The sequence below is a fragment of the Urocampus carinirostris genome, chromosome 12, assembly GCF_059441175.1.
Source record: "Urocampus carinirostris isolate Australia breed hairy pipefish chromosome 12, RoL_Ucar_1.0, whole genome shotgun sequence".
NCBI classification, from domain to species: Eukaryota; Metazoa; Chordata; class Actinopteri; order Syngnathiformes; family Syngnathidae; genus Urocampus; species Urocampus carinirostris.
In genome coordinates, this window is record NC_142360.1 from 27,187,541 (window position 1) to 27,215,462 (window position 27,922).

A 27,922-nucleotide genomic window follows, 5' to 3' on the forward strand; every position below is an offset into this window, starting at 1 on the left:
ATCCACTGCAGTCATCCTGGAAGGGGGATTACCTCATGTGCGGTCCCTTCTCAATGTTTCTTCATTTTCCTCATGTCAAAGTTTTTGAGTTTTTCCTTGCCCTCATGTAGGTTTTACATCAGGGGATGGTGTCGTAATAGTCTGTAAATTGCAATAAGCAGTGGTCTGTACAGCCCCTTGAGACTCCTTGTGATTAAGGGCATCACAAATAAACATGACTATTATACGTGACAAAATGGTTTGACGAATTTTACTATCAATGACATTTGTCATTATATCCGGTTATTCCGCACCACGTGACTATAACTTTGTTTTCCCCCGCCTTATAACAGCTAACTTCCGGCACGTACAAATGACGTACCTCAACTCAACTGTCAACTAAAGAAAAAGGAAATTAAGGTCAGCTTGTGAGTCGCTAAAACTTAAAAGTTTAAATGAATATATAAATGTGTTCATTTTAAGTTGTAGTTGTACATTTGCCTGTTAACAATACTAAGTTGACGCGAGCTGACGTAGGGAGGGCAACAGATACATTTAAAGGGACATGACGATGTTTTGTTCAGTTACTTTTTGGCAATATGATTTCATTGTGTGAAATTTACTGGCACGGTTCGACATTCGTAGTGTAGACTCTTAAAACTTTTGAACGAAATACGTTATAAATGATTAGGACGTATTTGTTCAATTCGTTTAACATTTTATATTTACTGTTTTGGATTTAAGTTAATCAAAATAATAATTGACTGTCGGCAATAGAATTCATGTGTTGTGTACAGCACATACCGTGTTCAATAGGTTTCCCTTTTTATAATGACTACAGAATGTTTAAAACGAAAGGAAAGTTGTACAACTGCCAGCTATGATTTCCATTTCCCTGTGTTCATCAAAGCACAAAAGGACAATGTATTATTTGGTGCCTCCTAGTGGGAATTTTTTTTTATCAATAACACGATCCATCCATTGTCTTCCGCTTATCCGGGGTGGGGTCGCTGGGGCAGCAGGGAAGCCCAGACCTACCCATCCCCAGCCACTTCATCCAGCTCATCTGACGGGATCCCAAGGCATTCCCAGGCCAGCCTTTAGACATAGTCTCTCCAGCATGTCCTGGGTCGTACCCTGGGCTGGTGGGACATGCCTCAAACACCTCCCGGCAGAGGTTTCTAGAAGGCATCCTTATTAGATGCCCGAGCCACCTCAACTGGCTCCTCTCAAAGCGTAGGAGCAGTAGCTCTACGCTGAGTCCCTCCCGGATGACTGAGCTTCTCACGTCAAGTCAAGTCATTTTTATTTGTATAGCCCTTAATCACAAAGAGTCTTAAAGGGCTGCACAGGTTATTACACAGACTATTTTTCAGACTATTATTACACCATTCCCTGATCTGGAACCAACATGAGGGCAAGGAAAAACTCAAAAACCTCAACATGAGGAAAATGAAGAAACCTTGAGAAGGGACCGCACATGTGGCATCCCGATTTCAGGATTACCAGACAGCAGAGGATGTTGCAATTACAAATACGATATTGGTTTGAATAATAAGCACAAATAAATTGACTATCGCAAAAACATACATTTCTTAAAATACTCGTAGCTCAAGAAATTTACATGTATTTTGAATAACTTGAGCCTTGCCTAGAGGAAGATGACATGATTATCATCTTTCTGCCAGCTAGAGATACAACAAAAGAAAGACCTTGTGAAAGGCTGGCCAAGAAATGAGAAGAAAAATGGTGATTAATGGTCACTTTGAGTCATGGTAATTTTACTTCTTACTTGTGCTTTGGTTGCTATACACAATATTTTTTAAGCCATGTTTTTTTAATGAATGTTTTATACCAGTAGGAGGAACTAAAAATGCACACTGACTATTTGATGGTCTTTTATATTGTCCAAACCCAAGACCCACATAAGCAACCAGGTCAAGTAGACTTTTGATAAGGTTTAAAATGTGCAAAACAACAAACAAAATAACACACACAAAAACCAAGCCCAGACATTTCCCCAACATTTACATCAATGTGTTCATAATTTGTTGTCCTGTCATTAAAAAAACAGGAAGCTTCAATACCACATTTTTTTCAAAACAAATCAGATATTTAATCATTGCATTGTCATCAATAAAGATACCACAACCAAGTACAATTAGTGCAAAAATGCCTTCAGCATAATGATGCTTTTAAAGGTACATTGTGTAATATATTTGACTACTAGATGGCATTGTATTGTGCAATGCGAATGAAAACCAGTGAGAAAGTTAGGAGTCCTTACAGCTTGGTGGAAGAAGCTGTCCTTAATCCTGCTGGTTCTTGCTCTGAGAGACTGCAGTCTTTTTCTTGACAGCAGCAGGTTAAAAAGGCTTTAAATGGGTGGGTGTGGTCTGGTTACCTCTAATCCTGGTGGCTTTGAGGTTGAGACGTGAGTTGTGTATGTCTTTTTGGTAAGACACAGTTGAGATGCCATAACACATGGTGATGCAGCTGGTCAGGATGCTCTCGATGGTGCCTCTGTCGAATGAGAGCATGATGGGGTTCAGGGCACTTGCTCTCCTGAGTTTGCAGAGAAAATACATCAGTTGAAGGGCTTTTCCACATTTAAGTGGAGATTGTTGTCTTTACACCACAGAACCAGCATGCTTACCTCACTCCTTTTGGTTGTCTCGTGGCCGTTTTTGAAGAGACCCACCAAAGTCATATCGTCCACAAACTTAATGAAGAGGTTGGAGCCTGATGTTGGAGTGCACTTGTGGGTCAGTAAAGTAAAAAAGTTGGGCCCAGCGCCCTATCTTCAAGATATTATTGCACACTGTAAACATCTTTACAGGGGAAGGTCTACTTTACGCTATGACAGCTTAGTCACATTTTGGGGAAGGTTTACTTTATGACAGCTTAGTCACGTTTTTAACATTGTTAAGAACATGACATTGTTTTTGGTATTGTCCTACTGATGGAATTTTTGCACTCATCCAATCTAAGGCAACAGAACAGTTTGCAGTAAAAAAAGACTGAGTAAAATGTGTGACGAGTGTGTTACATTTGTCAGTGCAATGACACTGACGTGGTAATATAGGCATCATGCTGTGGTCGCACAAAGTCAAGACTCCGAAGAGAGATTACTGTACAATTCTGTAGACTTTTTAACTGGTAAGGCTGAAGCGTTGCGGAGCCACGATGAAGCAGCATGCGAACATCTTTACTGAACCGGCACATCTCTACAGTAACAGAAACCGTTTGTCCTGTCTATAGCATGTGAGCTTAGATTAGTTTAGAGGAGTTCTGTGTAGTTTTAAAGTTAGACCAGACAATTGTCATAGTATGAAATTTTTTTTTCATACTTGTTCATTTTTTTTTGATGCATGATTTTTATCTGATGTTTTTTTTTATGTTTTCACCTCGTGTTCTTTAGGGAAGCAAAACTGGTTTGGAGTCATCGAACGGTTCATGCACATTGTTAAGAGGCTGAAAACTGAAGACAAGAAAGAAGCCCACCACGCAAGGTTGGATTTATTTGACATTCAACATCTTATTTGCACCCCCATAATAATGGATTCTCTACAATTTAACCACTTTCTCCTTATTTGCAAAGGCATGATTCAATGATACAATTTTTTGAAATTCAAATACTATATCTACCTAGATGATTTATTTCTAAAACTACAATATGTTAATTGTCTGCAGGGCAGTTGTGAGAGCAAGGGTGGGCAAATTATGACCCATGGGCCACATGTGACCCGTCAGGCCAAATATTTAAAATATACTTGGAATAGTATGTAAATGAAATTATTTTAAAAAGGTACTCCTTATAAAAATGAGTTGATTTGGTCCCATACTTGTCCTCAGTGTCCCCAACATTAAAATAGTTGGCTACACTTTTCTTTACATGCTACTTTTTTCATCAGGTATTTATTTTATTAAAATGTTTATCAAATTTTATTAGAAAAACACTGAGGTAGCTGTATTTCATTAATTTATCGCTGCTATTTTTGACCTAATGCAAGATGGGAAGAAAATCCTCTTGGTATAGGTACTTCAGTTTTGTTGATGTGCAGTCATTGTCCCAAGTAGATCTCATGGAACTCACAAATGTATTCTCTTCAAATTCACCACTGTGGTAGTGTATCGCACACAAATAAAAAAATGACTATTCCAAAAATACTCTGCCCGATTTTTTGTCATTCATTATTTTTGCATGAATGAAATGTTTCCACTAAAAGACGTGAAATGAAATTTGTGTTTTTCAAAAATAGCACCCACATGATCTTTTTTTGTTATTTATTGTCAAAGTATCAAATTGTAGAATGTATTTATAGAGAAAAAAACTCAAATCTTTTTTTTCTCCTGCTTCGGCCCTTCTGCTAAATGTTTTAACACAATGCGGCCTGCCAATCAAAAGGTTTGCCCATCCCTGTGTTAGAGCATTGGGTTCCTTTGACATTTTATGTGTGATGTTGCGTGAGGATGTGACATTAGGAATATTGTGTGCGATACACTACCACAGTGGTGAATTTGAAGAGAATACATTTGTGAGTTCCATAAGATCTACTTGGGACAATGACTGCACATCAACAAAACTGAAGTACCTATACCAAGAGGATTTTCTTCCCATCTTGCATTAGGTCAAAAATAAGGATTTTTTTAACCAAGTATCTACTCTTTCTTTTTTTAGGTGACATGTTTGCGGTCTAGTGTCTAAATCTTGTGCCTTTTGAAGAATTTCACTTAGGAGCGTTCACTGTATCGATAGCAAATCTCGTTGTCAATATCAAATGCTGTTCCTGACAAACTCTGATCTTAATCTGTGATGAACGTATATCCACAGTATCAAAGAAGCACTAGCAGGCATGCCAGCGGTGGACGAGCTGTCTGATAGCACAGAGGTGGTGGAGATGGAGGATGTGACGTCAACCCATTTCCAAGTGCAAAAGCACTCCTGGATTGGTCTGCGGAAGGTCATTCACGACGGTCAAAAGAACATTGGCATTCGCATTAACAAGGCGCCATATGAATTCCACTTTGTCCAGAAGGATGAGGCCAGCACGCATTCCCATCGTATTTATTACCTTGGTAAGATATATAAAAGGAAAGCTGGGGTAAAACAATGCTCAACCGGGGACAATACACTTAGAACTAGAAATTGATTGGATTTATTTTAGGGGCTGCAATTAGCTTTTGGACCACATTCAGGCAATTGTTGGTTGGTATGTCAAAGCCACTGTGATGATCACCCCACCTAAATGGCAAGATGGATTATTATTATAATAAATGGTATTATCCATCCAGTCATTATCCGCGCCGCTTATCCTCAGTAGGGTTGCAGGGTTGCCGGAGCCCATCCCAGCTATCTTCGGGCACTGGGCAGGGGACACCCTGAAATGGTTGCCAGTCAGTCGCAGGGCACACAGAGACAGACAACTCACTTGCTCATTCGCACCTAGGGACAATTTGAACCGGCCAATTAACCTGACATGCATGTTTTTGGAATGTGGGAGGAGACCGGAGTGCCCGGAGGGAACCCACGCAAGCACGGGGAGAACATGCAAACTCTGCACAGAGAGTCTGCGGTAGCTGAACTTGCACCCTGAACCTCTGCATTGTGGGGCTGCCCACTACCCACCCAGTTGCTGTGCCCCCCAAATATCATAATTATTGATATTATTATTGTTAGTAGTAGTAGTAGTATAATTAGTATTGTTTTCCTATTGTCTTATAATGAGAGCCAACGTAAATATGTATATTCATGAGGTGTCTGTTATATGTAAATACACAGGAGCTCTAGCTGTGAGACACAATTGTTAAGTCGAAGGGGTAGGATTTATTAGGCATGTGTAGATTCTTACTTCCTTTCGGACATGTGACGTTCATATTGTTTTTGTTTTTTGACTTGTTTTGTTAAATTTCTAATTTTTAATTTTAATTTTTTTTCTCATGTTCTGAATAAAGTTTTATTCATTCATTCAAGATGTCACAGTATTTTTTTCTCTCATCTTGCAGGTATGCCTTACCTCAGTCGAGAAGTTTCATTACTCTACTCTGACATTCCCAAGAAGGTACGCAAAGATTCCCTTCTTCTTCTGACTTCCAAGCCTCTGCTGGATCACTTTCAGGTAAGCATGTTTTTATTTTGATGCACTTATTCCAGTGACACTATAATTCTATTATTGATCATAAGATAACGCGAGTTATTTTAGGTAGCAATGATCACATTACATCATGTGATTGGATGATGATTTTTGCCTTGCAAAAACGACAAACAGGAAAGTTTTTATTTCATTAAAATGCCTACATACACACGAAGGTTCTAGAATGTATTACTAATCTAGTCACTCAGCACTTTGGGTTATTACCAAAATAGGCTACCTTTACCTTAGGCTGGGTTCTTTGTTTTGACCCATGGCTGGGTGCCATTTTAAATGCCTTTGTGTATTAATTTTCACATGGGTTTAATATAAAAAATGTAGAGGTGGTCATCATGGTTGGACGGCTTAGTAAGGATTGTTTAAGCATCCAAGCATTCACGCGCTCACTCATACATTTTGGACTTGCCATCTAACCTGCCTTGCATATTTTGGGGACACGAGAGGAAAACGACATGCCCAGAGAATTCCAACTCATGCCATGTAGAACATACAAACTCCACACAGAGGGAGGCTGACAGCTTGAAATGAACCCTGGAATGAATGCTGCCACTTTATCATTATTCTAAAAAAATAATAAGAAATTATGATATATATATATATATATATATATATATATATATATATATATATATATATGTATAATACAGTGCTAAAAAGCACTAGGAAGAATACAAACTACAAAGCCTGAAAGTGACCAAACCGCAGCGTTTTTCTTCTTATATTTGCCCAGCCTTTCGCACGATTTTTGTTTTTTGGGTACCTGTAGTAAGATGGCAGACAATTATGTTATGTACAATCAATGCAAAATTAATATTTAAAGGAGGTGAAAGGCATTTGGAACTTTTTTTACCTGCAGCCTCATTCTCCTGGCTGTGTCATCATTGCAGCCTATTTCAAGCTCCTTTTGTTGCAAGTGCAAGTACGTGCATTTCATACATGCGCTCAACTGAACTCCATCCAACTCTCATTCCTCCTACCTAATTTGTCCGGCCCAAACAGCTCTGCTCAAAGTAAGATAAAAGTAGATGGGCGCCATCGGAAAAAAAAAGTGCTCTTTGAACTCAGTTACGCATTGTGAACACATAATTAACAACAAAAATATTTAACTTCTAACTTCATTAGGGACACTTCAAAATGAAGCTTACCTTTAAAAAAAACATTTATGTAATAGTTTATGTATTTTTTCTTGGTATTCAAATCAATATTATTATTTTTTAACAGAAGTTTTAAGGCGCTAAATCTCTTTAAATAATTTATACTGTTCACTCAAGTTATTTTTTTAAGCTTAAAGCCAGCAATTTGCTTTTGCTTTGGAAAATCCTAATCGATATTGCTGCATAACTTTTAACATATTTGGGACAATTCAATAACCTAATTATCTTGAATTTATGTTTAATACAATTATTTATTTAACTATTTCTTTGCTTTAGAATGCTATGTTTCAAATGAAAACATTTATAGTGTATCCAGTTCGTTGAATATTGAAGCAATTTTACTTAACCCTGGAATTTAAAAAAAATATATACTGTACCAATATTTTCAATCTTTTGCTATACCAATAAATATTACTACTTTCAATTCATACTAACCATATTATTGTATGGTAAATTGTTGCATTTTCTTGGTCTGTGTGTTCAAACAAAGGGGTTCCTGGTTGAGCAGAATGATCGCGAGTGTGCTCTGTCTTTCCCTATTTTAGGCCAGTCCACGCACCAACAGTTTTTCAAAGGAGGAGGAACTGCTTCGAGAGAGGAAGCGCTTAGGGATGACTGGCATCGTATCGTATGACTATCATCCACCCACGGGACTTTTTCTCTTCCATGCCAATAGTACCCTTTATTACTGCTTTGACGGTGCAGATAACAATTTTATAGTAAGTTTCACCAAAATTGTTAACACATTTGCAACACCACACGTACACACAAGGTTGCCTACAAGCTGCGCAATTGCGCACTGCCCAGACCTTCTCAGCGCACAAGAAAATTTATCCTCTACATAAAAATCAAGGCTCGAAATTGCAAAATTAATTCCCCAGCAAATTCGGCCAGAATTACAGTACATGCAGGCAAAAAAAAAATGCGGGTTCAGTCTGCTGTGTTTTAGGCGTGGTACTTTGAAGTCTATGTCAGCACGAGATTGAGTAAATGAAAGAAAGCATGTATGTAAGCTCAAGTTTTTGTGAAAGAGAGACGGTAGGGTTTTGGGGGGCAGAGGAAATTACTTTTTACAAAAGTTATTATTATTGTATTGTTCGTTATCTCTAAGACAATAACATACAGAAACAACTGTAGTTTGCTTTAATTATCGCCTGCACAGTTACACTACATAGCTACGTGACATTTCGGGTCAGCAAAAAAAACAGTTGGTTCTTTCGGCACCTAAATGGCTCTTCAGATTGTTTTAGTTGCTTTCATTCATATATTAGTAAATATTATGTATCATTATGCACAAAATTACATAAAAAGCGCAAAAAAGTGAAAAAAGAAACAAAAGAAAAAAGAAAAGAACAAAAACAAAAAAAGAGAAAAGCGGAAAAAAAAACAGGAAAAGAGAAGGAAAAAGCAAAAAAAAAAGGACAAAGCTAGGAAAAAAGAAAACATCATGTGACAAATAAAATAAAAAAGGGAACTATAGAACAAAAGAAGAAAAAAGCAAGCAAAAAGAGTAAAAAGCTCCAGAAAAAAGAAACAAAAAAAGAAGAAAATATTGAAGAAAAAAGGTTTATGAATAAAGAAAAAAAAAGCAGGAAAAGAACAATGTTTTTTGGAGTTTCTTAATTCGCTCCTGTGTTACATGCAGATAATTAGCAAATTATGTGAATGTAAAATTTAATCTTTTTGCCAACATGGTCTTTCCTCTAAAATGTGTGCTTAAATACAGCTCTGTGTTGTGCAACCAACTCAATAAATCCACAAAACGTTAGTAAGATACTTAAAAAAAAAACGGAAATCTCATGCAATAGCTGTTGTAGAAACAACTGACGTGTGTGGGCCGTGGGAGCTTTCCAATATTACATTAGCCAATTCATTCACATTTGAAGAACTAATGTTGCCGGAAAGCCAGCAGAATATAACTCTGTTCAATCTCAGGTTTTGGACATGTTCGACACACAAGATTGATGTTGCTCACTGTTATTTTTAGCGATGCGTACAGAATATATGTAATTGCTCAGATCCCCGGAAGCTCAGAGGAAACATTGCATTTAAACAATACAAACCCCAAAATTTTGGGGGAAAGAACAACACAATTAATTTTATCATGCGTTTTTGTGTATTCCTACACTTTTTACTTACTAACCTTTTGTTCACTTGATGCTGTTTATGATTACAGCAGGCTCCAATGGACCCTTGTGAGCTCAAGAGCCAATGTCCAGGCACACGTATGGATGCCAAAATATGTCCTGCAGACTCAAATTTCATCAGTTTCATCCACAAAAATGACATTTGGCTGAGTAACATTAAAACGGGTGAAGAAAAGAGGCTAACATTCTGTCATAAAGGTCAGAAAGGCGACAGTTTAAGAAGTTGACTCTGCATCAATGGTAAATTTATTGGGTATAAAATGTCATATCAGGAATAGATAAACCAAAGGAAGATACCAAAACTGCCGGCGTCGCCTCTTTTGTGACTCAAGAAGAATTTGATCGATTCACTGGCTACTGGTGGTGTCCCGCTGCGCAAGACGGTGAGCAGTCTATTAAAAGATTGTAGTTTACAGGTCATTGAAATGAATTGAAATTCAGTATTGTTACCATCATGCATTTTTAATAATGTCTCAGAATCAGAAAATGGTAAAACCTTGAAGATTTTGTATGAGGAAGTAGATGAATCTGAGGTGGACATAATCCATGTCCCATCTCCAGCCTTGGAGAAATGTGTCACCGATCTGTACCGATACCCACGAGCAGGTATTATTTGTACTTATTTTTCTTAACCTACTGTCATTACTTTAATTTGATACTTTTTATATTGTCTCTCAGGTTTTTTAATTCACTCGTGCAATCTCTGGTTAATGTTTCCAGAACAAAGTTGAGATGCGTTAAGAATTCGCCTAGTGTGGCACTTTTTTGGGTTGTGATTCAAGCTGTAATTGACCTTTTTCAACACAAGAGAGCGCTATTACTGTCTTTTCTGTGTTCATTTTTGCTTTGCTTTGTAATGTTAGCATAATTCCATTAACTGTCTTCAATTCTGAGGTTCACTACTTCCTGAATTTAATAGCAATTGTTTCCCGTCTTCTGGATTAAACACCTTGATTAATCCACGTGCACTACAATTTAGATACCACATAAATAGTGGCTAAATCCACTTTTGTTCATTTATTTGGCGTCTCATGAAAGACAGGAAACAAAATATTTGTATTTAGATCCAAAAGTGATACAACTCAAAACTGAATTCGTTTTGAAGACCAAATTATGTAGTACTTTTTCTTTTAGTCAAAACCTCTTATCACTATCTTAAGCCGAAAAGTTTAATGTGTGTGCTAATGATGACACTGCTTTAAGTATTCTTGTATATGATTATTTGCAGGCAGTAAGAATCCAGCTGTAACTCTGAAACTAGTCCAAATCAAGACAAACAATCTAGGAAATGTGAGTGGGGTTTTTTTGTAAGATGGAATAGTGTTGTAGTATTTTCACCTTTATCCATTTTTAATCGCTTCAATCAATCTAGGTTTTGTTTAATGGCCTGTCAGTAAATCACTGCTAATATAACAATGTTTTGACCATTTTCCAGATTGTCAGCACAGAGGAGAAAGAATTGCTTGTGCCCTTCAAGAGCTTGTTCCCAACTGCTGAATACATTACCAGAGCTGGATGGACTAAAGATGGCAGATAGTAAGTTCTATTAAAAAAAGATGGGAATGTGGTGATAGGGGTTATGGTTATGGTCACAAAAAATGTGGTCATTTGTTGAAGTTCATATGATGACTCTGGGTCACGCTACTCTGCAGTGTATGGGCATCCTTGATGAACCGTCGACAGCAGCATCTCCAACTGGTCCTGTTTCCTTTGGCGCTCTTCATTTCTTTGAACCAGGACAACAATATCAGACTAAACAGTCTGGACGCTGGTGGGGACACGGCTCAACCATTCATAATTTACCAACAGAAGAGTGACCTATGGATAAATGTATGTGTTTATTTGGAACATGTGAAATTTTATCACATATATATATATATATATATATATATATATATATATATATACAGTGCCGTGAAAAAGTATTTTCCCAATTCCTTAATTCTGTGTTTTTTATGCATAATTATCACCCACAAAAGTTTCAGATCATCTAACAAATTTTAATATCACACAGAGACAACCCAAGGAAATGCAAAATGCAGTTTTGAAATGTTGGTTTAATTTATTAAGGCACAAAAAAATCAGAACTTATCTGGCCCTATGTAATAAAGTAATTGCCCCCCTTGTTAAATCTGAAAGTAGCTGTTACTAACCACAGTTTTTGGGAAAGCTTAGTTCAATTCCACAGGCCACACCAAATTGATTGCCACCACTTGAGTTAAATCAAGAAATCACTTAAATTGAACTAGCGGACCACTGTCAGAGCCATTATCTACAAATGGAGAAAACTGGGAACAGTAATAAACCTTCCCAGGACTGGTCGAGCAACTAGGATTACGCCAAGAGTGCGAGGGCGGCTCATCCAGAAGGTTACAAAAGAACTTCAAAAAACATGCAAGGAACTGCAGGCCTTGCTGGCCTCAGTAATGTCAGTGTTCACGACTCCATTATAAGACACTGGACAAAAATGGCATCCATGGGTGTGTTCCCAGGCGAAAACGACTGTTGTCACAAAAGAACACAGAGAGTCAAGTCAAGTCACATTTATTTGTATAGAACTTTTGGAGAAACATTCTCTGGACTGACGAGTCCAAAATTAAAAATTTTTGAAGGCGTGTAGCCCTTTACATCCAGCGTAAAAATGGCCCAGCATTTGCCAAAAAGAACATGATGCCAACAGTAAAGCAAAGTGTGTCAGTACGAAGGTCTGGGGCTGCTTTGCTGCCTCAGGACTAGGACAACTTGCTGTAGTTGATGAAATAATGAATTTTAGTGTTTACCAGAAGATTTTGAACGAGAACGTCTGGCCATCAGTTCATGCATTGAAACTCAAGAGCTCTTAGATCATGCAGCAGAACAACAATCCGAAGCACTCCACCAAGTCAACCTCTGGATGCCTAAAACAAATCAAAATTAAGGTTCTAGAGTGGTCAAGTCATAGTACAGATTTGAATCCGATTGAGATGCTGTGGTGTGACCTTAAACTGGCAGTTCATGCTCACAATCCCTCCAATATGGCAGATTTAAAACAATTTTGCAAAGAAGAGTGCACAGGAATTCCTTCACAGCATTGTGAAAGACTCATTACCAATTATCGTTAACGTTTGATTTTTGTTATCACTGCCAAAGGTGGCCCAACTCGCCATTAGGTTCAGGGGGGAATTACTTTTACATAGAGCCTGATGGGTTTAATTTTTTGTGTGTGCCTTAATAAACGGAATCAACATTTCAAAACCGCATTTGTATTTCCTTAGGTTGTCTTTGTTCAATATTAAAATGGGTTAAATGATCTGACCCCTATGTGAGTAATAAATATGTATAAAACACAGAAATCAGAAAAGGGGCAAATACTATTTCACGGCACTGTATGATATATATATATATATATATATATATATATATATATATATATATATATGATTCAAACATTACTGATCTTCTGTCTTTTTTTGTATCAGGTTCATGATATATTTTACCCATTTGGTCAAAGCAGTGATGAGGAGATAACTTTTATCACAGTAAACGAGTCCAAAACAGGTTTCTGCCACTTGTATAAGGTCACTACACTCTTAGAACGTGCGAGTTACAAATTGACGGGAGGCTTTACACATTCTGAAGGTATCATTGTGATATATACCCAAATCTCAATTTTTATAGTTTTTGTGTTAACTGATGCATCATCAGACTTGTTTTCTCTTTTTTACTCTTCATTAATACCAGATAATTTCAAATGTTTAATCAAGGAGGAGGTGGCACTGACTAGTGGAGAGTGGGAAGTGTTGGCGAATCACGGATCCAAGGTTAAATCTCTTTACATAAAAAACACTGATCACAGTTCTTGCTATCTCAAGTTCTAAACAAACAATCAAATAATCGATTTTAATTATTTTATTTCTTCTGTGCTATGCCCTATTTGTTTGCAGCGGTTGTCCAGCCCTCAAATTTGGGTTGATGAGAGCAAAAAACTGGTGTACTTCCAAGGAACAAAAAGCTCACCACTGGAACAGCACTTGTATGTTGTGAGCTACGAGTCACCGGGGGAAATAGTGCAGCTCACAAAGCCTGGATTTTCTCACAGCTGTTCTATGAGCCCTGTATGTAAACACAACACATCGATGTAAAATCTTTCTACACAAGAAAACAAAACTTGATGCTAAACTGTTTGCAAACAAAACACACTCAAGTCATCCTGTATGAATTTTGGACACATACAGTAATTATGGTTCACCAATGTGTTATTGTGTTGAAACCTTTATTTGTCCAACTTACAGACATTTGACATGTTTGTGAGCCACTACAGCAGCCTAACCAGCACACCTTGCGTGCACATCTACAAGCTAAACAGTTCAGACGGAAACCTACCGCAAAAAGAGCCTCAGTTCTGGGCAAGTCTAATGGAATCCTCTGGTACAGAAAGACCTTTACCAAATGATTCATTGAAAATAGACAAATAGTTGTTAAAATTCCACAAATAGGGAAAATGTAGAGTATTTTTGTCTATTTTGAATTTGTGTTGCTAAATCTGCCAGAGCGCGTCCTAAAAAGATTTTGACAAAATATTCTCACTTTTTTGTTTTTAGGTTACCCACCCAGTTACAATCATCCTGAGATTTTTAGCTTTATTGGCAAGTCTGGCTTTAAGCTTTACGGTCTCTTATACAAACCACAAAATTTGGTCCAAGGCAGGAAACATCCCACCGTTGTCTTTGTCTATGGTGGTCCACAGGTTTGAGATCCTCCTATTTATTATTTTGTGTTATTATTGTTTGTGTAATTTTTTTCCAACTCCACTGATGAATTTTCTTCACAATATTATTAGGAGCAGTTTTTTGAGCCTGTGTTCTTTTTTCAGGTCCAGCTGGTAAATAATTCATTCAAGACTGTAAAATACCAGCTGATGAACAGCTTGGCATCTCTTGGTTATGTTGTCCTCATCATTGATGGGAGAGGGTCCTGTCAGAGAGGACTCAAGTTTGAAGGAGCTGTAAAGGACAAAATGGTATTCACCTGTTATTCAATATGGGAGTGAAACATGCCACTCAATACAATTTTTTAAATTCTCTCCTGATGTTCTGACTCTTTCAACTCTGGAAGGTTTTTGAGGGGGCATAAATTGAATTGTTTGTCTATACTCTGCCCTTGACTACCTTCACTAGGGTGTGGCTGAGATTGAAGACCAAGTAGAAGGTTTGCATTATATAGCAAACAAGTACAATTTTGTGGACTTGAATCGAGTTGCCATTCATGGGTGGTCCTACGGAGGCTTCCTCTCTCTTATGGGGCTCATCCACAGACCTGATGTTTTTAAAGTAAGCCTTCAAGTTTAAGACATCTACTGAGGAATACATTAACCTTAGTAACATTTTTACTCACACGACTTCAGACTTGTTACTTTTAAATGATTCAAAAGAAGGCGTATGGTGCGTTTAGATTGCAATTGCAGGGGCACCAGTCACACTATGGACGGCGTACGATACCGGGTACACAGAGCGCTATTTGGATACCCCCGAAAACAACAAGAAAGGCTACGAAGCTTGCTCAGTTGCTCTCCACGTCAACAAGTTCCCTAATGAGTAAGTGCGTTCATTTAATGCACCGTCTTCCGTTCACACGGTGATGCAAGTTCCCGTTGTCTGATAGCCCTTTACATTCGTTGTTAGATTTTTTTTTCACTGAATTTTCACGTGTTCTTTGTTTTTCGCTGGCCGACACAAAAACACAGTGCTAAGGTTTAAGGGCCCCGCAACCACTAGGGGGGCCCCAGGAGTGGTTGGTGCCAACATTGTCCCCATTGTCACTTGTGTGTCCACTCAAAATTACTTCTACAGAAATACAACAAAAATACTACACAATAACTACAAAACTAAGTATAAAGTATAGTGCTTAAAAACAGGCACCTTATATATCATTTTGCTTTCATTCTGAAAATAAAAAATATTATAGAATTACTGCAAAAATACTACAACAGAAATGCTATTTTACAAAATACTACTACAGAATTATTTACTCAAAATTAACTACAGTAAAATGACAAAAATACTTCTATGGAAATACTACAAAAATTCTAAAATAATACTACTAAAATACTCCTTTGGAAATACATCAATTATACTTCTACTGAAATACTAAAAAATACCAATACATAATACTAAATAGTTGCCTACCCCTTGAGTAGAACATGGAATGAGTTCTTGTTGGTATAGAAATGATCAAGTAATAGGGGGCCCCAAATGTAATTTGGCTTAGGGGCCCATGAAGGCTTGGGCCGGTCCTGGGTGTAAGTCATGAACAAAATGCTTTTCAATGCTGGCTCTTAAAAATGGCCTGCAAGACAGACTTGGTATATACATTGTGTAGAACCAATAAAGACAATAAAACATTTTTTTACATTTATACACAGATTTTTTTATTTACTCTTACTTTCCTTATTAAATTAAACCACCAAAATCTGAATGTTTTTTACCAGCCCAAAGGGTTTGCTGTATGATTGCTTGAAAAAAACATGAAACTGAGAATTAATAATGCATACAATTTATTTAATTCAAGCAGGTAAAAATGTGATTAATTTATTTCTTTGCTCTAGAGAAATGATGGAAATAATCATAATAAACAAATGACTGGTGGTTAAAAGGTCACTAAACTGAGATGCTGAAATGTACTCAGACGTGTGCAGCTTTGCACAGGTATTATGGTCTGTTGTTTGTGTGCAAACTACTCCAGCTTTACAGCTCCAGACTAGAGAATGTTTGAAGGCGTTCGTGAAGGTCATTCACGTCAATTGATGAATCTTACTGTTAAACTCCACAGACCGAACAGGCTTCTGATCTTCCATGGATTTCTTGATGAAAATGTTCATTTTTTCCACACCAACTTTCTGGTATCCCAACTCATCCGGGCGGGGAAACCATACAGCCTTCAGGTTGGAGAATGTCCTTTGATTACATATTTTACTAAACATTGTAGGATCTTGAAAGAATGAAGAGATTTCCCTTTTGCCTAATTGTGCAGACTCATACTGGTTTGGGAGACGTGTAACAGTTCTTGATAATTTTTTTACCAACTGATCAAAGGAACTAGGTTAATCAATAGAAACATTTTGACAGTAAGTTCCAAAAAATGTACCTTCCAATCAGCATTAATGCTGTGTTAATGTTACTCATTCTGCAATGTTACTAAAATAACTGTATAGTCTATGTGACGTGAAGTGTTTGGCAAATCCACCTGCCCTCACAATGACTTTTGTTCACTGTTGTGTTCAAAATCTCCCTAGGTTTATCCCAACGAACGGCACAGCATCAAGTGTCCAGAGTCTGGAGAACATTATGAACTTACGCTGTTGCACTTCCTTCAGGAAAACCTCTAATAAACGTTTCTGCACTCTCATTGCTCCACCAGGGGGCGATGCTACACATCGGATGTGTTTTATACAACACAACATATTAATTTATGATGATTTTTTCTTTTACTTTAATTTTCTACGTCTATTGCTCTGTTATATTACACGATTGAACGAAGACTGTGTTTTACTTTGAACCTAAATTGAATGTTTTCATGGTACTATCCCCACAAGCCTTAATTGTCTTGTAGGTTGCATCCACTGCACAGTTAGTTGATGAAGGTGAGTTGATTGACAATTCCTTACTCTCAATTAAGTGCCACGACTTCCCTAATTCTTGAGGATAATTTTTAGTAAATTTCATTGTAGGCTTACAACATGGTTTATTTTATTTATTTGGAGTTGTCAACAAAGTGTTCAGACAAAAAAAACACCATGCCTTTCACACCAGAGATAATTTAACCACAAGATTTTAACAAGAACTCACTTGGAGCACTATGGTGTAGAAAATGCTATAAAAAGAGAGTCAACCGAAATAATTTCCTAGCAATAATATGATGTGTGGGCTAGAATAAGCACGGTATTTTTTATTCATACTTTGTCTGTTGAATATAAGCTCCTTATTCAGTGGTAGCCATTTTGAGATTTGTTGAAGAATGACGATTTAATGTGGCTCAGTGCTCACCTAACCAACAATCACAGTTCATTTTAACAGAAAGCTGAGCTCGTTTAATTCCATCGTTATTGGAAAGGAAGTCTGAAAATAGCCTCCACCACGGATGGATAAAAACAGATCAATATTGCTTTTTTTTACCCATATTGTACAAACACAAAGTGTCTTGTTGTTGTAGAGCGCTATATAACATATTATTTTGGTGAGTCTTTTGGCTTTGCATATCCATTCACCATTTTCTTTTCATTAAAACTGACTTTTAAAAAAAAATCCTAAAAGGAATGAACACCGTTCTTGTCTCACTTTAAGTATGTTGCGTACAATCTTTACACATTAGTGTAGGCGCCATTACTTGCGGGAGTTATGAATGACTACAAGGTACTGACATCCCCCATCAAAATGCACTTGAATGTGTTTTACTGTGTTTTGAAAATAAATGAATCTCCACCTGCCACAGTTTCTGTTTCCATTAGCCAAGTACCAAGGCACCAATAATGTACTCAAGATATTGACTTTCAGTGTGTCTGTTAATATTACAACCCACAGGAATTCCCAGTGTTTTCTCACAGCATTAACCAAAATAAATCAGTCAATACCGCCAAGCCACATTCTACTACTGCTCTACCCACATGTTGATGAAACTTTAGTAAGTTATTCATTCTTTCTCCGACTAGAGTCCCAGGGGTGCTGGAGCCTATCCCAGGTGACATTAAGGCAGCGGGCAAGGGACACCCTGGACTTGTTTCTAGCCAATCACAGGGCACACATAGACACACAACCACTCGCACGTAAATCTAACTTCCGCAATTTGGAAATGTGGGAGGATACCAGGGTGCCCAAAGAAAACCCACGCAGGAACCAGAAAAACATGCAAACTCTGCACATGGAAGCTGTCAGCTGTATTTCAACCAGTGATATCTGAACCGTGCAGGCCCCTATTAACCTTAGTTCCACCCCTTAAAAACTATTTGCTATAATTTTCCAATACAACTGTTGCAAGTACTCTCAGAGATCACTATTTTGGCAATGTTTTTATTATAGCGGATGTTTAACCATATTGTATTACAAAATATCAGAAGTATTTGTCCTCTTGTCCCTAAACCATAATTGATATCATGTAATCTAACGTAAAACTGTATCACGGTTTAATTGAGACTCAGATTTTGTTGCTCCTAACAGGCAGAGCAAGAAAAAAAAGTTGGTGCCTGACAAGAATGTGATGGAGTATATGTAAGGTAGGTAGGTCATTTCTCAGTAGTAGAGTGGATATTTATTGATTGTATGCTTCGATGTTTATATGGTTTGGAATTTCTACAGTTGGACAAATGATGCTTTGTAAAACATTTGTGATGACTCTAGAGTCTAGAATCTAGACTCTAAATTCTAGATGGTCCCTTTTTGTGTGTAAACATTATTTATTTTGCATCTCAGGGACAAGAGCACTACTTCCAGTACGGAAGTTTTTCTCAAATCCCTTTAACCCATCGTCGTTAGTTATCTCATCAGAGACAAAGGCCTTAAAATAAAAACTTTATTTTCATGTGGTTCTTACAAAATGTTCTGTTTAAAGAATGAAATATTGACAACAATAAAACACAACTTATAATTGTCTTTAAAAGCCCTTATAAAGGGAAAACGTGTGAATGCCAATATGACAGAAACAAATTATGGCATCCCATAGAAACATAATTATGACAGTTCAGTGCAATACAGGTGCGTGTTGATTTTCACAGATAGTCCTTTCCACAGGAGATGCTGCATCACTGACGCACCTTTCTCAGCTTACTTTGGCCATACGCTAAATTGTTTTTATTTATCGCTGGTGGATTGAAGTCGGTGCAATCTTCATGATTGTTGTTCTCAAAGACTTGTTCTGTCCCTTCGCGTCGGTCCAAAACATTCTCCTCGGCTGCCACCTGTGCTGGCTCGACCTTCTTGAATATTTGCCGTTGAGGTTTGAGGCGCCGCAGCCACCGAACCACCAACCTCCTGTAACCAAACGGCTCATCAGTATCCAGTCTTTCTTTTATTCTGGGCCTAGATGTGATCATGCGAAAGGCTCACCTGAGTGAAGCTCTGCACAGTTTACGTCTGCGGCGAGATCGTTGTCACGATCGGCCGTGGAGAAAGGCAAACCCGAAGATGGCGACAGAACACCCCATCCCTGAACTCCTGATGTTGAATCTTGCTCCAGGTGGAGAGCATAGTTCTTTTCCTCACCGTCGAGTCGAGCGCGAAAGAGAGTCGAGCGAGTCTCTCCTGCCCAATCTGTGAACTCCACTTGCATAAAGTACTGGCGTTGTTTGGAGATGGCGTGAATGTTCTCCAGACCCAACCAAAACTCATCTAAAGGGAAAGATTGGGTTCATTGTTATCGATGGGGTTTTTGGATACAACATGTGGCCTATTTAACAAACAACATGGAGGGTCAACTCACTATTCAGACTTCCGAAGCCTTTCTCATAACTCTCCCAAAGCTGGTTGAAGTTTTGGGAGCCGTCAAAACGTTTCTGGATAACGGTCCATCCACCTTCTGTGGTCATTTCGCAGAAGACGTTTACAGGCTTCGAGTTCTGCGCTTGGATTGTGTAGATGCCACTGGCGCGTTGCCCTTGTACGTAGAGATCATGGCAGTCTTGAGGAAAGCCTGAGAAAGACGAGACAGATTTGACGATTATGCAAGTGTTTGGGCGTTCAAAGGCGAATACAAAAAAGATAACATTGATCTCATGCAGTTGAAGTCGATGCCCTCCTTTTCCTGAACTTTGGACTGCCTGACAACAAGTCAGGCTGAGTGCCGTGAGTGGCAAAGGTTTACTTTTGTCCTGAAACGTGTCACTTTAAATAGATCATTTTGTGCTCCAACCTGGAGTGGTTCAACCTTTACTATGCTGTCATAGGGCGTCAGATTAGACACAACTGCACTACCAAAAAGTCAGTTTACATTTGTGGCAGCAATGTTGCTAATTTCAAGATTTTTGAACCTTTTTTTCTAATAAAACAAGAAAAATCTTTCGTTAAAGTATTGTATAAAGTATTGTACCTAGCAATTGGTAGATCATTTTGCTCATTTTATGAAATATTTTCTGCCAAGAGTTGGGGAAAAAAGGTTTAAAAATTATCCGGCATCTCCTAAATAAGACAATTTTGCTTATTTACTTGAACAATTTCGTGTTTTTCTAAAAAGAATATTGATTTCAAAAGAGGAAAACCCTCTACCAATAGGGTAAGAGCTCAACATGGCAACTAATTTAGAGAATCAAAATGGTTTATTGACCTGTTTCGGCATCACCGGGCCCCGAATGTCCCTCCAGTCTTGTTTCCTCGTGCCTGCGTCTGAGTACTCTGACTCCCCTGTGCGCAACCTGCAACCAAGGGAGTAAGTATGTCAGTGAGGATGAAGAAAATCACACTGGTGTACAGTAAATAATAGTTTTAGCCTATTGGCAGAGGGTTTTGTCCATGTTTAGATATCATTTTCTTTTAAGAATATTATCTATCTTTAATTAAATAAATCAATTATGTATTTAATTTAAATCAGTTATTTAATCTAGTATCTAGTATGCGCTACAGGTCCTTTAAAACAATGACAAACCTGGAGTCAGGGGCATCATCACCCTAAACAATCACTTACTTTGGGTATTTTGTAGCTGCGAATGTTATTGCACTACTTTTAAGCATACTACTGTTGCGATGCACCATTTTCATTGCACTATCATTATTCGGGCCACTTTTTAGGCACTACGGTACGTGCCTATTTATTCTGACACTCTTATCTTATAGTCTCTTTTAAGTCTTTATTACATGTTTACCCTGGAGTGCCATGTCTAATCTCATTGTATACAATGTTTCGCCACATCATATTTACTTAAAACAAGTTAAAATATCCAAACATTTGAAAATGTACACACAATAAGCAAGGTATTCTGCCATTTATATATGAAAAAATAATTATTTAGCCATGAGTGTTTCGGTTAGAATGGAGTGGACCTACCTTTTTCTGCAGTGTCAGCATGTGTAAACTTTGCTTGTCCAATTTGTCTTGCTGCTGCCTGATTTTGTCCACCAGCTGGTCGATTCGTTTGTTCTGGGCAGCCATGATTTTCTGCAAAATCGAAAGAGTTGTCATGCAAGTTCCTCAGCATTTAAAGCGCAAACGTGTCTTTGGGCTCACCTGGATGAAAGACATGGTGGAGTTGTCGCCTCTTAAGCGGACATCAGTCCTTTCTTTCTCCATCTCCTCCTCGATGGTGCCCACCCGGGAGTGGATGTCCTTGGTCTGCTTCATCACCTCTTCTATCATCTCACCCATTCTTTCTTCCATTTGCTGTGCATCCTTCAGGACCGCGTCCTGCTCGCCCCGCTTTTGTTCCAGGGCGGTGATGGTGGCGTTCAAGGATTTCAATCGGCCATCCACGTCCCTCATCTGGGTTTTGGATTTGTCCACGTGCTCCTTGAGACCTTGACCCAGCTGCAGGAGGCCGTGGGCCACCACGTTGACATCGTCCCACGAGGCGGTCTTGGCCCTTCTGTCTGTGGGGAAGCCCGCCGTTGTGTTCAAGAGCAGCACAGGGAGCAGGATGGCGGTCTGGAGCGTCTTCATTTTTGCCTTGTTTGAATTTCGTTGCTGAGCTTGTTTGTCTATTGTGTGCTGCAGAGTATTAGGTTTTTTATAGCCGAGCGCTGCCGCAGAGGTTTGCACCGATTGGTCGAAATGCTCGGGAGGTGGGCGCGGTGGAGAGTTTGGGTGTGGATTCATGTCACAACTTGAAAATGATGCAATGCAAGCTGTACATTGTAGCTGACATGAATGGTCATGATATGATTGAAGTGTTTTCAATTGCTTTTTAAAAAATGTAACCTTCACACATACAGTGTAATGCATACACACATGCCTATCCTGTTGAATGAGCATTGTTTTATTAGAGTTTTTTTTTTCATTTTGCTTAAATCTTCCTATAAATAAGGTCCCAGAAAACCCAGGAAAATATTAAAATTGTGGGGATAAATGAATTAATAAATACATATATAATATAATATAAATAGATGGTTTCAAATTATTTACCAATTATACTTAGGAAGTTTAAAACAAGATTTGCTTTTTTCTTTGAAATGCTACTTTGATAAATGATTTGTAGTTGAAAATGACATTTTTTATTGTATTTTTTTTTCCCTTTTGCTGAAATCCGCCATTTAACAAAATCCTATATGAATATTTTGTATATTTATTTGTATACTACTTGCCAGGTTTCTGTAAAAAAAAATAATATATATATTCTGTTTCTCAGTAAAAAAAAAATCATCTTTTGTCAACTCATAATTTTATATTAGGGGATATTTCGTAAAACAATTCAGAAAACTCAAACATTAAAATAATTGAAAATATGTTTTAAGATATTTGAAAATTTTATTTCTGAAAGTTTTTAGTTCTTTTTGCTGAAATCTGCCATTTAACAAACTCCCAGATGAATGTTTGGTATATATAAGAAAAGAAAAATGTCTATTTCAGTTACCTGATAATATACTAAGAGGTAATTCGTAAATAAATCAGAAAACGAGAGAAAATAATAAAGATAAGAAAACATTTATATAGCTTAACATGTATTTACAAATGATATTTAGGAAAATGTAAAACAAGATGTCCCAGGTGAATATTTAGTATAATTATTTGCATATTACAAATCATGAATGTGCAAAAAAAAAAGAAAAACAAATTACTTTCTTAATAACTTTTCTTGTTTTGTTAACTTACAATGATACTTAAAGGTCATTCGTAAAAAAAATATATAAAAAGAGAAACATCAGCTTTTGTGATATAGTTACCAATTATGTAGATGAGTAGAATTGAAAACAAAATGGGTGAAAGAAGCATAATTATCTGCCAGGCGTCATAATAGTATTAAAGCATTTTACTATATCTGAATTGATTTTTTGTTCCGACTGAAATGTGAAGTCTGGATTTTCAAACGGCATGTAATTCTGAATATGATTTCTTATTTTTCTTTATAAAGGGTTAAAATATTGTCAAATAAAGTATAACATGCTCAGTTTGACAGGTGTAAGGGTGTATGATAGTGATCTTGTCAAAATGGTGTCCCAAAATATAGTCAAATAAAGGATTACTTGTCTTGATTTTTCTTTGATTCAAATATAAAAAGAAAAAATAATAATAAATTAATAAAAATGTATTCCAAAACACTCCGCGAGCCTAATGAGGATAAGCGGTACAGCTAATGAGATGAAATGAGATCTTCCAAAACAACTAAATGAATTGTGTAATTGTGTAAAATTATTTGATCAGCATAAAACAAAATAGATTAAATGAACGAATGAATGAAGTTTATTTGGGCAAGGCACAAAAACAAACCTGAATTAACTACTAATTCACAAAAGAGAAAACAAAATATTTGCACAAAACAAAAATAAAAACAGATGAAAAATAAGATATTATACAGTACATAAGCAAGTGCCCAAAGGGGGTAGGCTGAATACATTTGTTAAATTCATAGTCAAAATCCTTGATCAGGTCAAGACAATACAAAAAAAACAAAAAACATTATTATTATTTGTAAAATTGTGCTTATTTAGACTGTTTTAGGAGGCTATTGCTGCTAGTTTTCAAGCATGATGCAGGAATGCTGGGAAGAACTTTGTGAGAAGTAGGGGAAAGTTCATCCCGCAGGGCTTTTTACACCCTCGCTCTGACACGAACATTCCCAAACAATGGCACGCACATGAAGACACGCGAATCCCAGACATGCGGCACGTGGTTTACACATATAGCATGTAGAATACATGTTGGCGATTTAGCCACACTCAAAAGTTCATGATCGGGTGTTTTTTTTAAAAAAGCCATAGGTTTAACCGAAATATTTTAAAGCAATTTGTAACCCCTAAAACAGTGGTCCGGAACCTTTTTGACCCAAACCGCCCAAAAACCAAACCATAAATGTTTTGACAAAATTCAGCAAAACCACTTAACAGCCTCCAGAAAAAAAACCAATTTTTTCAGCGCATTTGAATTTCACTGTGTGACTTTTGATTATTTGATAAAGTTTATGAAATAAGAATAAGCGCCCGGGTCCCATATCAACAAATAAACCAATTTAAACTTGTGTCCCTCCTGCAATTGTTTAAGATCATGGAGGCTCATTTTGACCTTCTTTTTTAAAAAAATAAATAATAGTTTCAAAACAAGGTGCAAGCAGAGTTCATTTATAAAAATGTCACAAAAACTGCACAAAAGGATACTGACATATTTACTTTCGGTTCTGACAGTCCTGGGCAGAGAGAAGTGTGCTGTGTGCATAGCTCTGCCCACCCCCTACCGCTGAGGTTTCTGGGTGTTTCTTTTTCTTCAGTGGGTTTTTGTCATAATTTGTCTCAACAGTGAACCGAAACTGTTTAATGAGTGTTCATATAAAGGATTCCTTAGTGACGTACAGCCCAAATGGGTTCCATTGGTGTGACACATTGGCTGTAAACGGTAGTGGAGAGTATGCTTTTTATATACCGTACCGAACCCTTCCAACAATTAGATCTACGTCAGCTTGATTCAGCGCAATTCAGAATCATAATGCTAGTGATGAGATTTGCATGAGTATGATTTTATCTCCGAGCCGTTTGTACTTATACTTAGAGCCATATATGGCTCGCGAGCCGTAGGTTCCCGACCCCTGCCCTAAAACAAAATTTGTTTGTGCGCATATTGTCAACAAACTTTTGAGTTTTTCAGCAGAAATATGGCAGACAATCATGTAAGCTTCCTCTAGCTGAGCCTCATGCTTTGGAAAAAAATGCATATGGCTTGACTTACAAGTATTTAATAAATGCACCTCTATATGACAGTTCAAATATTTTTTTTTCAAATATTGTTATTTTTGATAAATGAAAGGTTTTTTTTTACCCCTAGGAGGTGCTAAATAATACACAATGTCCCTTTAGAACGTTTTTTTTGCTGATGTTAGTTCGTATTTCAGCATGTACTTAGTTTTGTACATTACAAAAGAAAGGTAAAGGGCGCACCAAACTATAAGGCACATGGAATGAAAACTTTAGAAAGGGCTAGTGTTTCACCAAAAATATAAAAGTACTGTTTATTTGCTTTCATTGATGAGTCAGAAGATATCACTGATCACAAAAGCACGCATTTCTCGACCCCCGTTTTATCCTTTTGATAATGTGTTGACAAATTAGGAGTCAATGAATTACAAAGAGCTTTAACATGTCTTTTTGTCGTAGGTGGGATTTTGTTTATTTAGTGCATTTAGAAGGCATAGTCAGGCACACACCTCACTCCACGTTGCTCACGTTTCCCTGTTGCAGCTGCCATTCTGCACGTAGTCTCCAACCGACGCAGGGCAGAGCACAGCAGTCGTAGCTACAAAGCAGGTGACGCATTCAGAACAAAATGTTCCATTTCCTTCCTTATATTCATCTTTTCTCATAATGCAGTGGTTCTCTCTGACTTCAAGTGCCCCCCAAACCCCCCATAATGACAAGCTGCGACCAAAACGAGAAAATATTTGCAGTTAAAAACAGATACTTTTCCCAAAACCAAATGGCCAGCAAAACCTAGATGACTTCAAGTACTGTATACTCTTGTATAAGCAACCCCCTTAAAACTGTGGCCACACACCAAAAGAAATTTGTATCCAAACTATCAAAAGATTAAAATTACCCAATATTATGGGAAGAAAACACTAATAAAACTAACAGAGTCACTATAAAATCAAATGTGGTCCCTCTCAAACACTATTGAGACTGCACCGATTGACTGACGAGGTAAAGAGATCGAGCAGGTCAATATTGCTATCTACTGTTAAGAAGTGTAATTGCCCCCTTAATTTTTTTCTTGTTCTTAACATAATTTTGCCTGGGCAAAGGCCCAAAACCGACTGAAAAACACACTTTTGTGTCCCGACCCGCCAGTTTAGAAACACTGTCTTTATACAATTGGGATAGCCTCACTTACAATAGAATAGAATAAGGACTTATAAAAGAAAATAGGATAAAAAATAATGTCAGAATAAATGAAAAGTTTCCCTGTGACTTCACGAGCATCCCTGAGTGTTAACAGTCGGCCATATTGGATGGGTTCACCAGACGCGGTTTATGTTGTCACGGGTCTACACTAATTTTGTTGGATCTTCCAAGTGGAACATGTAAAGCGTTGTTTCTTTGTGACTTAACTGTATTTTGTAAGTGTTCTCACTTGGAAAGTAAAGGGCAGAGAGAGAAAACCTCACTTAGTCAATATGCGGCATAAATCTAGCAGAAACTAGTGTACTGTTTTCCGGCTGAAAGGAACTCGAGAGAGAAGTCCGAGTGTCCCAGAAAGCCCGGCAGAAAACAGTGCACCTTTATCCGATGAGTGGAGGGCAGAGCAAGGCACTGACTTCGTGCAAACGGGACCTCCAGGTGTGGCCCAGGTGCGCTATAAGGCCTGGCCGATGATAGTGACCTGTAGGTCGGCTGAAAGGAGTCCCAGGAATCCTTAATTGAAACCTAACCCCTGTTCCTTTCATTTGTCTCCAGTTTGTATGGATGATGTTTATCTGTTAGCCATTTTTTGTCGTCGTAACAGCCTGGAACAATCGTTTAAGGACTGCCTTTGCCCAACTAGAGCTTTGTTTGCCATATTTCTGACGTCAATCACAAAAACAAGGTAAACCTACGCACACACCCATCCAATATGGCCGCCTATATTAATGATGCCTGGAAGTGGGTGACGTGATAGTTCCTATCAGTAGGCAAAAATATTCACATGGTAGTGCTTAGAGAGTGGTCTATCTTGTAAATAAGCAGTTAGCAGTAATTAATTATAGTTACTCACTAATTCTTTCAAAAAAATAACTGAATTAGTAACTTAATTACTGCACAGTAAGAGTAACTTCTTACCAGGGGAAATTTTCTGAGCAGTATTCCAGTAGTTGGGTTAAGGAACCTTCTAATATTTAGTGCACCTCACCAACAACACATTTAGCCTACACTTGAAGCGCAACAAAAATAAACAAGGAAAAATAACGTAACGTTATGTAACAGCAGAGAGCAGGCAATGATGTTTTGGGCTATGTTGATAACTCACTGTATGGTCGAGGCAACTTGAGCTTGCATAGACATTTTGGAGTGTAAGTACTTAGAGGGGTATAAGGGAACGATTCACAAATATTCTATGACAAAAGTGTACGTATGATATTTAATGGTGGTGTGCGTCGTTTGAGGTCTACTCAAGAAGTTAAAAGTAGAATATTTTATCTATTAAGTATGTGTTAACAATGCCCAACTGAGTTCAAAGAGCCCTTATATTTTTTTCCAACTGCACTTATCTGCTTTTATCTCAATGCAGTTTTTATTAGTGTAGTGTGAAAATGGTGAGAGTAAGAAAAGGACTGTTTTAAGTACAGTCCAAACGCCAACCCCAACCCCCCAAAAATGGGTAAAAAAAGAGTTCATTCCAGCGCGTCTGAGAGCTGCACGTA

General features: G+C 37.7%; 2 protein-coding genes across 4 annotated transcripts; one reads left to right on the plus strand and one right to left on the minus strand.

The window, feature by feature from the left end:
- The first annotated feature begins 278 nt into the window (after positions 1-278).
- Positions 279-17,893, plus strand: LOC148355379 (dipeptidyl peptidase 9-like). Of its 3 annotated transcripts, none has more exons than XM_088350050.1 (21): positions 279-399; positions 3,401-3,491; positions 4,814-5,058; positions 5,986-6,098; positions 7,831-8,004; positions 9,462-9,630; positions 9,705-9,815; positions 9,910-10,038; positions 10,661-10,722; positions 10,868-10,968; positions 11,085-11,262; positions 12,891-13,050; positions 13,153-13,232; positions 13,356-13,526; positions 13,704-13,839; positions 14,013-14,158; positions 14,285-14,431; positions 14,589-14,741; positions 14,863-15,005; positions 16,240-16,351; positions 16,703-17,893. In XM_088350050.1, the coding sequence occupies exons 2-21, from the start codon at positions 3,436-3,438 to the stop codon at positions 16,793-16,795; spliced, it is 2,679 nt and encodes an 892-aa protein (XP_088206176.1). In that variant the 5' UTR covers positions 279-399; positions 3,401-3,435; the 3' UTR covers positions 16,796-17,893. The 3 variants fall into 3 exon arrangements, with proteins under 3 accessions (XP_088206176.1, XP_088206177.1, XP_088206178.1); XM_088350051.1 differs by having other exon boundaries at positions 384-407; XM_088350052.1 differs by lacking the exon at positions 279-399 and adding an exon at positions 2,705-2,744.
- Positions 17,894-18,956: 1,063 nt separating this feature from the next.
- LOC148355380 (angiopoietin-related protein 4-like) lies at positions 18,957-22,093 on the minus strand. Its single transcript, XM_088349524.1, has 6 exons — positions 21,616-22,093; positions 21,436-21,546; positions 20,719-20,806; positions 19,879-20,088; positions 19,506-19,787; positions 18,957-19,430 (listed from the first exon to the last, which is right to left on the minus strand). Exons 1-6 carry the CDS (start codon positions 22,042-22,044, stop codon positions 19,255-19,257), a joined length of 1,296 nt encoding a protein of 431 aa, XP_088205650.1. The 5' UTR covers positions 22,045-22,093; the 3' UTR covers positions 18,957-19,254.
- Between the last annotated feature and the right edge of the window lie 5,829 nt (positions 22,094-27,922).

Bases quoted from the DNA above. Each gene is read 5' to 3' on its own strand.
- LOC148355380 (XM_088349524.1), bottom strand. From the start codon at position 22,044: ATGAAGACGCTCCAGACCGCCATCCTGCTCCCTGTGCTGCTCTTGAAC. The intron at 21,547-21,615 runs GTGAGCCCAAAG...TCGATTTTGCAG, and splicing joins CCACCATGTCTTTCATCCAG to AAAATCATGGCTGCCCAGAA. The intron at 19,788-19,878 runs GTGAGTTGACCC...CTTTCCCTTTAG, and splicing joins AGGCTTCGGAAGTCTGAATA to ATGAGTTTTGGTTGGGTCTG.
- LOC148355379 (XM_088350050.1), top strand. From the start codon at position 3,436: ATGCACATTGTTAAGAGGCTGAAAACTGAAGACAAGAAAGAAGCCCAC. The intron at 11,263-12,890 runs GTATGTGTTTAT...TTTTTGTATCAG, and splicing joins AGAGTGACCTATGGATAAAT to GTTCATGATATATTTTACCC. The intron at 14,742-14,862 runs GTAAGCCTTCAA...TGGTGCGTTTAG, and splicing joins ACAGACCTGATGTTTTTAAA to ATTGCAATTGCAGGGGCACC.